The 13,362-nt window shown below is 36.1% G+C and overlaps 1 protein-coding gene across 7 annotated transcripts in view; it reads right to left on the bottom strand.

Moving 5' to 3' along the window:
- Positions 1 to 816: 816 nt before the first annotated feature.
- Positions 817 to 13,362, bottom strand: part of LOC114154167 (ral guanine nucleotide dissociation stimulator) — a 60,748-nt gene continuing 48,202 nt past the window's right edge. For 6 of the 7 annotated variants that reach the window (XM_028032999.1, XM_028032995.1, XM_028032998.1 and 3 more), the window contains exons 7-18: positions 13,031 to 13,134; positions 12,871 to 12,955; positions 10,103 to 10,180; positions 9,260 to 9,346; positions 9,016 to 9,048; positions 8,794 to 8,915; positions 8,024 to 8,119; positions 7,711 to 7,924; positions 7,405 to 7,479; positions 6,615 to 6,893; positions 5,435 to 5,549; positions 817 to 4,421 (exon numbers count right to left, since the gene is read on the bottom strand). In XM_028032999.1, the coding sequence (XP_027888800.1) occupies positions 4,246 to 4,421; positions 5,435 to 5,549; positions 6,615 to 6,893; positions 7,405 to 7,479; positions 7,711 to 7,924; positions 8,024 to 8,119; positions 8,794 to 8,915; positions 9,016 to 9,048; positions 9,260 to 9,346; positions 10,103 to 10,180; positions 12,871 to 12,955; positions 13,031 to 13,134 (1,464 nt within the window). In that variant the 3' untranslated portion in view covers positions 817 to 4,245. The remainder of the gene's footprint in view (positions 4,422 to 5,434; positions 5,550 to 6,614; positions 6,894 to 7,404; positions 7,480 to 7,710; positions 7,925 to 8,023; positions 8,120 to 8,793; positions 8,916 to 9,015; positions 9,049 to 9,259; positions 9,347 to 10,102; positions 10,181 to 12,870; positions 12,956 to 13,030; positions 13,135 to 13,362) is intronic. The other variant, XM_028032993.1, reaches the window with a different exon arrangement.

The following is a 13,362-nucleotide window of genomic DNA, read 5'->3' as shown; positions in this document are numbered from 1 at the left end:
AAAAAAATGCTTTGTTCATCTCCGAGAGAATAAAATTAAATGTAACTCGTATTATCCATGTTTCTCAAAAACAAGAAAAAAAAAAAAAAGAAATGTAGATGCTAATCTCATGTAGCAGTCTGTTACTGCAAAGCCAGAGAAGCTTCTGATTGACATTTTTGTATTACATTCTTTTCAACAGGATGTTCATGGCTGTCTGTAAAATAAAAATTAAACATACATATTTTTTTAAAAACTAAAAAATTCTGAGAATATTTTTCCAGCTCAACAACGAATTAAGCATGAAATATTTTTAAAATAGTATTTAATGTTTTTTGTAGAAATAATTGTAGATCCAAAATTTCAAAAGGCTATTGCGTATTTTCTCTATTAGTAAAGAACCACTTTACTAATGTGCTTGGTTGAAAAAAACGGAAAAATATTCAGAATATTCTCAGCAATAAAAACATGATTTAGTTCACTCTGTATTTGAAAACATTTACTGTATTTACTCAAGGTGTTAACATATGTAAAACCAGATTTCTGTGTCTGCTTTAGTGTTTAATTCAATGGAAAGATGTGGTCCTATCTACCATTAATTTAAAAGAAAATCAGAAATATTGATATGAAAAGATAAACATTTAGTGTGTTAGCTAACATTTTTATGTGAAGATTTTAACTTGTAGCTAATAGCTTTGTCCTAATTGAAAATATTTTGTGCAAAAATGGTTTAAATGAATTGTTAGTAAACTTTTCAAGCTCATTTACTCAGTTAAGTCCTAAAAAGACTAAGTAAATGTGTAAACAAAAATAAAAACCAAAGACGCCAAGATGTTATTTTAACTTTACAAACTTAATGTTTATTCGTATATACATGAATATATTAATCTATAACCAAGAGAGGAGAGAATGTACAATGCAAAACAAAATCTTTATATACAAATCAATAAATAAGACACAACCAAAAACAGTTTGTCAACACAAGGGCTTTTTGTTCATGAGAAAAAAAAAAAGTAAGACGAAAAAAATTGCTGTAAGAAAATCTTGAAATCCTTCAGCTAAAAGTGAAAAAATGGCACCAGGAAAAAAAAACCCCCAAAAAATTAACAAAAACAACCACATCACACCTGTTTCAATTGTTTTTTTTCCTTCTTCATGTAAAACTGAATCATTATTTTTACTTATTTATTTTTTTGTTTTCAAACTCGCATAGAATCACAAAATTCATTTTCAACAAGGGGGACGACGACACACACACACATGGTCCATCCACGGTCGGAAACACTCGGACGCTTTCTGGGAAAAACTGCTGGAGAAACAGAAACTCAAATTGTTTGAGGAGAATTTAGGAACATTAATAGTCAAGCAGTTTTTAGTTTATTTTCAGATAAGTGCTGAAAATAAACAAGAGAATTTTTTATAGTTGAGATATTTTTTGTCACATTTTCTTATTAAATCATTAGTCAGAATAGAACAGGAAACTCGAATAAAAACTGATAAATTTGGTTCTTTTTATTACCAACATTATTTTTGGATATTTTTTAATGAAACTGGAACATTTTTTAACTAGCGAATGTTTAAAATCTTTTACTTTTAGCTATAACTTTTTGATTTAATTCTAAAGGAAGGCATTTTGTATGGAGGCCCAAAAGTGCCACAATTCAATATACATTTCTTAATTATTAGTTATTAGGTTTCTTCATCTGACCTTATTTGTTCGGTTAGAGAAAATTAAACAAATAACGACTTAAAAATATAAAATTCCTGCTGGATAAATTCCTTAAAGTTCAGTTTCTGCATCAGTTTCAGCTTTCTTCAAGTTTCCCAGACAAACAAATTGAAACTAAATGGGTCCAGACGTGTTTTTTCCTTGTTAGTGTTCTCCCCCAAAGTAAACAGTAAACACAAAAGCTGAATAATTTCTCCCTCCCGCTGTGACGCTCAAAGGCAGACACTTCCACGGTTTCCATTTTGTTTTTGGCACACAGTGGGGTCGGGTGCTGCTGCCTTCGCGGACAATACGAGCAAACGATCATCACGACAATAAATGGTTCACAGTGCCGATCGACGGGCGGAAAGGGGCAAAGGTCACAGTGTTTCACGACGACATCGAACGCATCCCGCCTCCCGCTCATCAACGTATTGCTTCTGCAGTGTGTTTGTTAGTAAATCTGTTAAAGTTGACGGTGCACAAATATAGCAGACAAAAAAAGGCAGGACAAACTGGACTTAGTGTTCTCTCGGGGTTTTAGTGCTTTACTACAATTCCCAGAATGCTTGGCACCAAATTAAAACAGTGCAGATGCGGTGGAAAGAGATGTTTTAGGGGTTATAAAACAACAAAAACTGAAAGGAAGCTGGAAAAAACAACGCGGTTTTCATGGGAGGAAAACACAAAAAAGAAGAGCGTCAGTTTGGATTTTTCCGTCACCGTCGCATCGGTTTGAGGTTTCCGTCCATGAAAATCCAGCGATTCGTCTGGATTCAGAGAAACCGAAGCTTTAAGCGTCCTGCAGGATAAATCTGCAGCACATTTGGAAAGTTGTCGCTGAACGGATATGAAAGTTTGAGCCGCCATGTTGGAAGAAATAAAACGAAACCTGGGCAATGTTTGAGGATTCTCAGGAAAATAACCTGATCATCTTTTAGTAAATATAAAATATGTTGATGCTTCTCCAGGGTTTTCGCACCAGTTTGGATTATTCAGATCAATAATATCAAGAAGAATAAATTATGCAAACTTTAGACCCACATTCAAAAAAATGTTTAAAATATAATTGATATCTTTTCACTTTTACTGACCTTATTAAATCATTAAATAGTTGTTAGAATATTGAAAATTAGAACAGAAAACTCGAATGAAAATATTGAGCTAAATTTGGTTGCATTTCTTTTCCTTAACACTTTTTTTTTTTTTTTTCCCCCCATACTTTTTTCCCCTATTTTTAGGTTTGCCCAAAATCATTTAATTTTTGTGTAGAATTCATTAACAGGAAGCATTTTGTATGGAAGGCCAAAAGTGCCACAATTCAATAAATTTAGGAGGTGTTAAATATTTAGATATGACTACTTAAGTAGAAGTAGAAATATAAATGTTAAAATTAACAAGAAAACTGATCTGCAGTTACTTTAATTATTCAACAATTAAATGATCAAATTTTTGAAATTTCTAAACTTTTTAATACAATTATTTTATAGTTCTGATTCAGCCAGTTGGCAGTTGGCGGAGCTAAAAAGGCCATTGACAAGCTGATTATATGTCTATTTGACAGGTCACAGTGGATTGACTCATTAAAATAATAAAATAGACTTCTTTTTATTTTAAGTGAGCAAGCGTTAAAATATGTTTTCTATTTATTTACTTATTTTTGGTATTTCTGGCTTTCCATAATGTCAAACTTGTTTATTTTTATTTAGGTCCAAATTCACTTTTTTAAAGCTGATGCTTCTGTTTTCTTTTTCCCAACACGGCGCCTAACGGTGGTCTGGACGAGGACGAAAGGGAAATTGTGAAGAAACAGCACCGTATCCGAGGTGCAAAAAAAGAAACACACAAAGCAAAATATAAAACATTAAAAAGTGTTGATATCATGAGTCTATTAACAAAAATCACAGGGTCCTTTTTCAGAACAATATACTGCACAGACTGGGTTGTTCATATTTACACTCTGTTCAGTCTGTGTGAAGTGCGATCGCGCTGCGGCGGCATCCTCCACCATGTAGTGGTTACGATCTGGTAATAAAAGACGGAAACTGAGGCGTGATATTCATGGCTGTGTTCACTGGATTTTGACACCATTTTCTCTTTTTTGTGAACACTGCAGCGTTCAGACGAGCGTCTCTTCCTCCATGTTCTGCTGTAAAATCCCGACTGAATCTCTCTATGGTGATCCGTCGGTTCTGGGAAGATGGCAGAAAGGTCTGACCCGAGGATTAAAAAGTGAAGGTGCAAAGATTCCCTTCGCTGACGCTGAGATGTAAACGCTTGTGAACAAAATGTGACGCATCAGGAGGTTTGAATGTTTCATCCAAACCAGGCGGAGGATGATGAAGAGTCCAAGTATCGTCCAAAGCGAAGGTTTTTTTCCCCTATCCACTTTCCTGAGTTTGCAGCTTTCATGAAAACAAACTCTGATTTTTTAAGGAGGGTCCTGAAGAAGCAACACATCCGGTTAAGTGCTAAAGTGCCACAGAAAAGTCCCGCCTCCGCCTCCATCCAAACCAAAACCTGGACGCTTCGGGTCGGTTCGTCTCTCCTGAAGAGTCTCAGAAAATCCCTTTTGCGATCTTCAGTCCCTTCTGTTTCATGCGAGGCAGCGTCGAACTGGCCACGTTCTTGGCCCGCACCGGCCGGGCCGAGCCGCGCTTCTTCAGCACAAAATCATAGTTGGCAGTAGAGTTCATGGCGTAGAAGACATTGGCGTTGTCCGGGATCCGGAGCTCTGCAGAACGAAAGGAAACGGAGCAACGTCAGATTTCAAAACCCAGTTTGTTGGATTATTTTTATTGGGCTAGTTCTGGAGTAATCTGTATATCCCAACAAAACTAAAATAGTGTATTGTTTGGTAACTCAAATCCAGAATTTATTAATGATACACGCAAAAAAAAGCTAGCCAGCTGGCAAGGTATGTTAGCAGCTAGCTAGCAGTAGTCACAGAAAGCAATGAAGAAGTCTGATTGTGACTCAAGCGTTTGCCTGACAGAAAAGTCCTGTGACAAAAAAAAAAAAAGAATGTACAAGATTAAATAGGCAAAATTTAAGATCTATGATTAACATACTAAAGGCCAACTTACTTTTTAAAAAGTTACGTTATTTTAAGGCCTTAATTTAAATATATGAATTTAGGACTTTTTAAAAGGGAAGATAGGTGCGCTAAATGTTTTCAAAGTTAGCAAAAGGACTAAGCTAAAACTTAGCTGTGCTATTAGCTTCTCTAACTGGTTACTTTCACAGGATTGTTCTGGTTTGACTGACCAGATTCCTTCTTATAAATGAAGAAAAGCAGCAAAATGCTGCCATCACTATGTGTCATTTTGGGGATAGAATATTCAAAGTAATGTACAGTTTTATTATAAGTACTTCCTGAGTTGGGAAAACATGATTGTTTAGTCACTAAAAGACTTTGCTCAATTACATTAACAATCAATCATAACTGCAAGAGCGAAAAATTATTTTGGTCAGTTGTCATTTTCTCTTTAAGCTTCAAATTCTTTAAATCTGCTGCCATTTTGACTAAGAACTATTACATCTTTGAACTGTTTCAGGAAATCACAAACAATTATTACAAGATCATTTTAATTATTTTTAAATTAACTGTTTTTATATGTAATATTTTCCTGACGAACGTGACTTTTTATGAATGCTTATTGTAAATTACGCTACTTTTAGCCGCACATTGAAACCGTCATGTGTGTTTTAAATCTTATTTGTCAGCATTTCTGAAACCCTGCTTACCTTTGTCCTCTGATATCTTCTGCATCAGCTCGTAGTCCTCTGTTTTCTCCCGCTCCAGGTTGTGTTTGATCATCGCCTTCCTGATCACCGCCGGAGTTTTGTCTTGACTCGTCACCTGAAAACACATCGAGCGTTTATTACTCCCTTAACCCGACTTCCACCCAGATAAACCCAAACTTTTCCACGCCACAGCCCCCCTAACGGCGTCTGGCCGAAGAATCCCTTTGAAAACTCACAGACAATGCCACAAAATAATTACTTTGTTCATCATAAATGTTGCCTCGTAACTTCTCATTTTTTAAGTTCTGTGTTGGAAAATTTTATGAGGCAACTTATTATGTCTATTAATTTGATGTTGAATATATTACCAGATAAAATTTTCTGTCACAACCCCCTCGTTTGATAAGGAAATGTATAACATTATAAATTTCATTTCATCTCCACAGTTTTCTCGAAAGAAAGTTTTCACGCTTGCTACTCTAGCTTGAGAGCAAAGCAACTTGATAAATCTAACTGGTACCCAATCAGACAAATGAGCGTGGGAAATAACATTTTCCTGAATTAATTAATTTCCCTGCTGGGATGAATAAAGTAATTCTATTCTAATTTCTTCCCCTCTGTGGGACAATAGAGGCTTTTTATAGCCACTATCTCCATTTTCAATAAGTTATTTGAATTTGTTTTTATAATAATTGAAAAACTGCAGAAGACGGATTAGGGTCACCTTTTTCATAAAATTCTGGAAAAAAAAATTTTATTCTGGAACAAAATGTCAATATTCTGATAATTTTGAGAAAAAAATTTGGAATTCTGAGAGAAAAGTTTGAATTCTGAGAAAACATTAACATTTTGAGAAAAAGTAAAAAATCTAAGAAAAAAGTCAAAATTCTGGGAAAAAGTCATAATTCTGAGGTGAAAGTCAGAATTATGTTTTATTTTCAGTGGCCCTAATCTTCTTCTATAAAAAACAGGTTACATTTATAAAAAAATTAAAATTTATGATTTCAAACTTTATTGGATTTCTTTTATTTTAACTCCTGTTTTCCCCTCATCTTCCCTTCAACCTTCTGAGGTCCCCCTACGACACCTGTTGGTCCCCCAGCGACCCTCGCTCCCCCTATTTGAAAACCACTGAGATAAACAACAGATTCCCACACTTTCTTCCCATCTTTGGTCTCACCAGGATGCTCTTGTACATGTTGCCGTTCTCCACGTCCAGCGAGACCCGGATGATGCAGCAGTCATCCACCTGCTGGTTGTAGAGCGGCAACGACAGCGTCGAGTAGTTGGACACGGCTGACACCGAGCGTTTGTGCGAGCGCGAGGCGGACAGCGGCGTGGAGGAGGAGACCGAAGACGAGGAGGTGCTGCTGGAGCCCGAGGCCGAGCCAGAGCTGGATCCCATCCCCGACGTGTCCAGGGAGGACAGAGACGTGCATTCCCAGAACTGAGGGGGACACTGCACAAGTGTTACTGACTTTAGAGATAGAATGTTTCTCTGATGCAACAATATTAGGGCTGAAACAATTAATCAGATAAAATTTTCATGTAAAAAATATATTAATATAAAATTACTTTTCAGATAAATGTATTTTATAACCAAGCACGCAAAAAAAAAGTCATTTCTACACAATCTAAACAAAATTCATAGTCTTTCAGACATTAGAAATGTAAAACATTTTAACAACTCATCTTACCAAGTATTTGTGGTCTAGTTTCTAGTGCAAATATCTTACTACCCTTGAAATTAGATAAAACCAACAAGAACCAACAAGAACATTTTCAGCAAGATATAAGAGCTTGTTTTAAGTAAATAACTCCTTAATATTGATTTAAAATATTCTTATTCCATTGGCAGATAGTTTCACTAATAAGATCTTTCCCATATTATAAGTGAAATAATCTGCCAATGGAATAACAACTTTTTTCGATGAGTAGATGATTTGAAGAACAAAATATTAAAGCGTTACCGTTGAGGTCGTGTCTGCAGCTGGAGCTTCTCTCCCCAAAGCAGACACGGTGAGCTTCACTGACGGAGTCGACGTCTGAAAACAAAAACATGTTGAAAGCCGTTTTAAAGGGCAGGTTTCACGTAAACAGCTATGTAGTACCATTTTATAGCATAATTAAGTAACTATGTTACCATTTATTTACCATTCACCAGTTATTGTAAAAATGGTGCATATGACTTAAAAAACCAACATAAACTTGGGCTTCTGTCTCTTTGTGAAACTCTACCTATGTACGTAACACTTCAAATATTTCCCTCCACTCACCTTCCTCTCGTGTCCCTCTGGTGAATCCGATAGGAAGCTGGTGTTCACGTCCTCCAGGTCGGAACCGCTGGAGCTGACGGACGTGACGCTGAGGGCGTCGCCGCTGTCCCCGCCGCCCCCGCCGCTCCCCTGGTACGGCCTGTAGTGAGAGTGATCGAACGACTTTGAATGGGAGCCGGCGCCGCCGCTGCAGCCGGCCTCCGTCAGCTGCCGGCTGGACACAGAACAGCAACAGGAAGTGGAAGAATAAGTCTCCAGGAAGACACAAACAACAGATGCAGAAAAATTTGAAGAAGAGCTGAGTGTGACTGACTCGCTCCATCGTTTCATGATTCCGCCGTTCTTCTTGGCTCTGAGGGTGTTGCTGGCCGACTCCGACAGAGGCTCGATCTCACAGGACAGATTATAGCTGCAGAAAAGAATATTAACACCAAAATTCAGCTTGTTTACACATTTGGGAGGCTTTAGTTAAACTCTGGAAAGACATAATAGCTAAAATAAGCCTAGAGACATAATGAGACTAGAGCTGCAGCTATCAGTTATTTTAGTAATCTCATGAAGGTTTGTCATTTAATCACTCAAGTCATTTTAGAACAATATTAGAATTACATATGCAAATAAACAAATAGTTTTAAAATAAAATGGTACAACTTTAGAATAAGGCTCCCTTTGCAGATGGATATGTTATCTATTCATCTATGAAGACTTTATAAAACTGTTTATTATGCATTAATTAAGGATGAAAAGGCAACTATATGCTAAAAAACTATGCTTACAAATGCTTATTGTGCTTACAAGGTGGTCTGAAATGTTTAGCATAATAACTCTAGATAAAATACAGATGAACAGCTGTTTCCAAATGGGAGATAGCCCTCATGTTTTACAAACTACTTGACATTTAAAGTTTATTTGCAAGTTACAAAGTGTTAAATTTGTGTTAATTTTTGTTCTTATTATGGTTTCAAAATGTGGATGAAAACACCAATAAAGTCTACAGAAAACTATTTGATCTGGAGAAACTTTGGACCACCATGCACCATCATGTTTTATTTAAAAAAGGACAATATTTAATAAGCTAATAACCTTTCTGCCTCGCTGAGTTTCTCCACGGCTGCAAACCACTCTCTGAAGTGGCTTTCCTGAGTGAAGCTGTAGTTGTTGGAGGCCAACTGGAGAAGTTTGATCTGAGCAATAACCTCAAATTCCTGCAAAAAACCCCCCCCAAAAAATAAATAATAAAAATCTAACGATTCAAAAATCATTTTTAATCTATCAGAAGCTTTGAAACAGGAAAAATAAAATTACCTTTCTCCTCTTCTCAAAGTTAATCAGACCACCCTGAAAAAAAAAACAACAGGCGAATAAAAACTTCAGCAAAGTCAGAAAATGAAACAGGAGTTTAAAATTATTTTGGTGCCATTTTTTCACCTTGCAACAATGACTTCTTCTTTTTCTTTCCACAAAAACATGCCATAAATTTAAGAATCAAAACTCAGCACCTAAAGAACTTGTGGGAGGATGTACAAACAGAAAAACCAAAATGGCTGACCTCTGTGTAATCCTTCATGGCAGTGTCCATCATCACCAGGTCCGTTAGGAATGTTCCCAAATAAGGGATGGTCCCCTGCATGACTCCCTGTTCACAGAGGGATAATTATTGACACTTTATTCTCCAACACAGACTCAAACATGCAACACATAAATAATTTAAAGATTATCTACGTAAACATAACAAATCATTAGAGACAAACACACTCTTTTGCAAGTTTAAGGTACAGACAAGAAAATAAAAATAATTCAGAATATTACAAGAATAAACTTGAAATAAAAAATAAATTCAAAATAATATGAGAATAAAGTTGTAGTATTATGAGAATACATTTATGACTTTATTCTTGTTTTATTTTGACTTTATTCTCGTAATATTATGAATTCTTGTAATTTTAAGAATTTATTCTCATAATTTTGACTTAATTCTTGAAATATAACTTCATTCTTTTATTATTATGAATTCATTCCAATAATTGTATGTATTTATTCTTGAACTTTGATTTATTCTCGTAATTTTATTCATTTATTCTTGAAATATGACTTTATCCTCATTTTATTGCAACTTTCTTGTATTATTTTGACTTTATTCTCATAATATCACACCTTTATTCTTATTACTTTATTCTCATACAAGTTTATTCTCATAATATGATTTCATTCTCATAATTTTATTGTTTTGTACTTTGTATGTCCATAATATGCTGCCATAAGATCTAGATTGAAACAAGGAATCATCAGATTGAGCACAGTAACATCACCCGCCACTAGATGGCACTAATACTGTTTCTCAGTGTTTCCTGAGGTTCATCGACAGCTTTTGTTCACGTGAATAGGGTCTCACCAAGTCTCTCTGCTGCTGGTGTCTCCTCTGAGCTCGTTTGGGGTTGATTTCTAAAGTTGCAAACTTTGAGGTTCCCTCCTACAGAAACAACAACATGTTCATGTTTTAGCAACTTTTCATCTGTTGGGAGTTTTCTAGAGTTTAAAAGCATAACATGCACAAACTTCCACTCGAACACATTTGCTCCGTTCACCTTTAATTCAGTTCATTCTATGAAGTAATCGCAGAAGTGTTCAGTCTGGTGCATTGATCTCAACTACCATCTTTTTGAAGGACAATTTTGTTTAACAAGACAATTTTCTCATGTTATAAGTGACAATCTGCCAGTGGATCTAGAACTTTTCCATCAAAATTAAAAAATTATTGACTTAAAACTCCTATATTTTGCTGAATAGTTACTTATAAGTTAGTTAGTCTTGTTTTACGTGTACTAAGATATTTAAACTAGAAACTACACCAAAAGTACTTGGTAAGAGTTTGTGTTTTTGCAGTGTTGAAATTCAAGTATTTTCAAGGATTTAAAGTATTCCATGATGCCTGCTAATGAGGTCATTGAGTTAAAGGAAATAAACTAGTTCAGGGTTGGTTTATGAGACTGAACAAAAAGGGAAAATCTGTTGACCCTTGGAAAGAAAAAATGGGAAGAAAAATTCCTAAGAGAGTCGCTGAGGCTCTGTTTACATGCAGCCTGGACTGAGGAGATAGAGAGAAAGGGAGGCGACGCCCTGACGTCCGACCATCAGCGGCGTTATCTACAGGGTTTCCTCCCTCTGACGTCAGCAAGGATTCCCTCACAGGAGGCCCCCGCTTTAAGCTCTCAGGTTACACAAAAATGCAATCCTGAGTTCACGTCAGCTTTCCTGGAACTGCAGATTGTTGCTAACAGGAAAGCTGTTCCAGATGTTCAGGCTGAAAAACATCTGCAGCAAAAACCTGATTCTGATTTTCCCTGTGTCCAGCTGGGCAGCTTGGACCAAATAAAACAGACACAAACCTTACTTAAGTCAATGGAAACCAGGATTTTATAAACTGCTGGTTTAATTAATGTTTCATATCAGTAGAAATCAATAGTTATTACTCAGTTTTTTGTTTTAAATACAGTATCTGACTTTTCCCATTTTATCCAAAGTTTTCACTCCACACTGTTTTTTTATTTTTAATCAGTTATTACAATGGCGGAACTTTAAACTGCTGCTGGCAACAGCCAGTTACCTAGCAACAGCCAGTTACTCAACTGGCTGTTGCTAGGTAACCAAAGAATGAGTGAGTTGCTAAGTAACCAAATAATGAGTGAGTTAGTTGGTTCATTCCACCAACGCAGCTTTACTCTGCCTTTATTAGGCCTGTTGAGATATGCAATAAATCAATTATTATACGAGGTTAATAATTTCCATTTGTGCAATTTATTATTTTTCTCTTTTTCTACCAAAAACTGAATGACAAAAGTCTTCAGTCTCAATTAGCTTGTTTTTCTGAAGGACAACTTTGACTTCATAACTCATTTTATTTTGTTGTTTCTATTGTTTTGTTTATTTATTTTGGAAATGTAAAATATCTTCCAGTTCTTGTGTTAAATGTTCATTAGAATTTTAAGTTTATTGATCTTTGAAAATGTGTTCTTGCATCATTATGTCATTAGCATTGAATTGCTTTAAAATGGTCTCAAAAAAAAAAGAGATCATTTATCGCATTAACATCTGGGACAATTTGTTACTGTGACAGGCCTTTGCCTACATCTCCCAGAATGCTGAGCGGTTCTGGATTGGATTTCATTGAAATTATTGAATATTCCATAAGATGTTTTATCTATTGATACTTCTCAAATCTCTATCAGACTATATATTGTTATTGATTTATTGCACAGGGTTTTCTATAAGTCTAAATTAAAATTTTTTTTAAAAATAGTCTTGTAAGTTTTATTTAGACCAATAAACTAGAAACTATATTTACTGACAAAAAAACTTGATAGGAATAGTTGAGTTTTATTTGGAATAAAGTAAAATTCAGCTGTAATTAAACTGCTAAATGGAATCAGGGAAGCTCAGATCCGACCCAGAACTTGGCTCAGATCCACATGAACACCAAATGTTCTGCAGGACGTTCCCTTACAGCCGCAGCGAAGTGACGAGGTCACATCCTGCTGCTATCCGCTCAGAGGTTTGGGGTCCAAGTTGCGCAATGCGCACTGACTGATTTATATGTCTAGGACAAAAACATGGAGCTCACGGGTTAGCTGTAATTTTAATGCTGAAATTAGACCTTATAATTTCAACCAACAACATTTAAAGGTGACCTCTGAAAAGCATTAGTGGAGCCTCTTGCGCAACCAACAGAAAATGTGGTTTCTGGATGGCAAGTAAATAAGAAAACGCTTGTCTTTTCCAGCAGAAATTGTACAGTGCATACAGCGGTACAACCAGCTGACCAAACGTGCAGGAGCTCAGCTTGGGTTGCTGAGGTGACGGGCAGAACTCTGCTGGGGTTGCTAGGTAATGGGTTTTCCAGAGGTTTTTGAAACGGCTCATTTTCATCAAAAAAAGCTAAGAAACGACTGGGTGCTTTCTTCTAAAGTACTTGTAATGGAATTATAAAAACGTACAAAAGATCAACTTTGCATTGATGTAACACCAACAACATAGAAAAACCCACAAAACTCTGAGTTGCCAGTGACATTTTTTGATTAATTTGGATTCATTTCTATGTAAGTATTACTTGTTTCATTTCTCTCAAGCATTTTTATTCTGTGGTGTTTAAAAGACGAGACTCACCTTCACCAGCAGCTCTCGACTCAAGGAATAGTTATTGTCGTCTGAGAAGATTTCGGAAAGCTCTCTGAAGGTTCGGACACTTTCCCTGTGAATAGAAGCAGAAACCAGAGTCAGAAATCCTCTCAGGAAAGACCCGTCCAAGTCCAGAGTCCAAACCTACCGAGCGACTTCGTCCCAGGTCCTCTTCAGGCGGTGGATGGAGTTGCACTGCAGGGCAGAGAGGATCGCTCGCAAAGAGGAGAAGTTCTTCAAGATCCGACATTCCTGATGGGAACAACGATCCGGTGAGACAAACGGAAACAGCAACTCTGAAGCAGCTTAACTGCTTAAAGTTAATTCAGTCACAATAAGCAATAAATCAATTAATGTCATGATAAATTGATCACGATAAATTCCATTTGGACAACAGTCATTATTTTCTGAAATGCAGTTTTGGTCAACGAGTCTCCATAATCCATTTTAATTACAGTTGTTTTTGTTAGTTTATTTTGC

This window comes from Xiphophorus couchianus, chromosome 12 (assembly GCF_001444195.1).
Source record: "Xiphophorus couchianus chromosome 12, X_couchianus-1.0, whole genome shotgun sequence".
Classification (NCBI taxonomy): Eukaryota; Metazoa; Chordata; class Actinopteri; order Cyprinodontiformes; family Poeciliidae; genus Xiphophorus; species Xiphophorus couchianus.
This window is presented reverse-complemented; position numbering and strand designations above follow the sequence as displayed.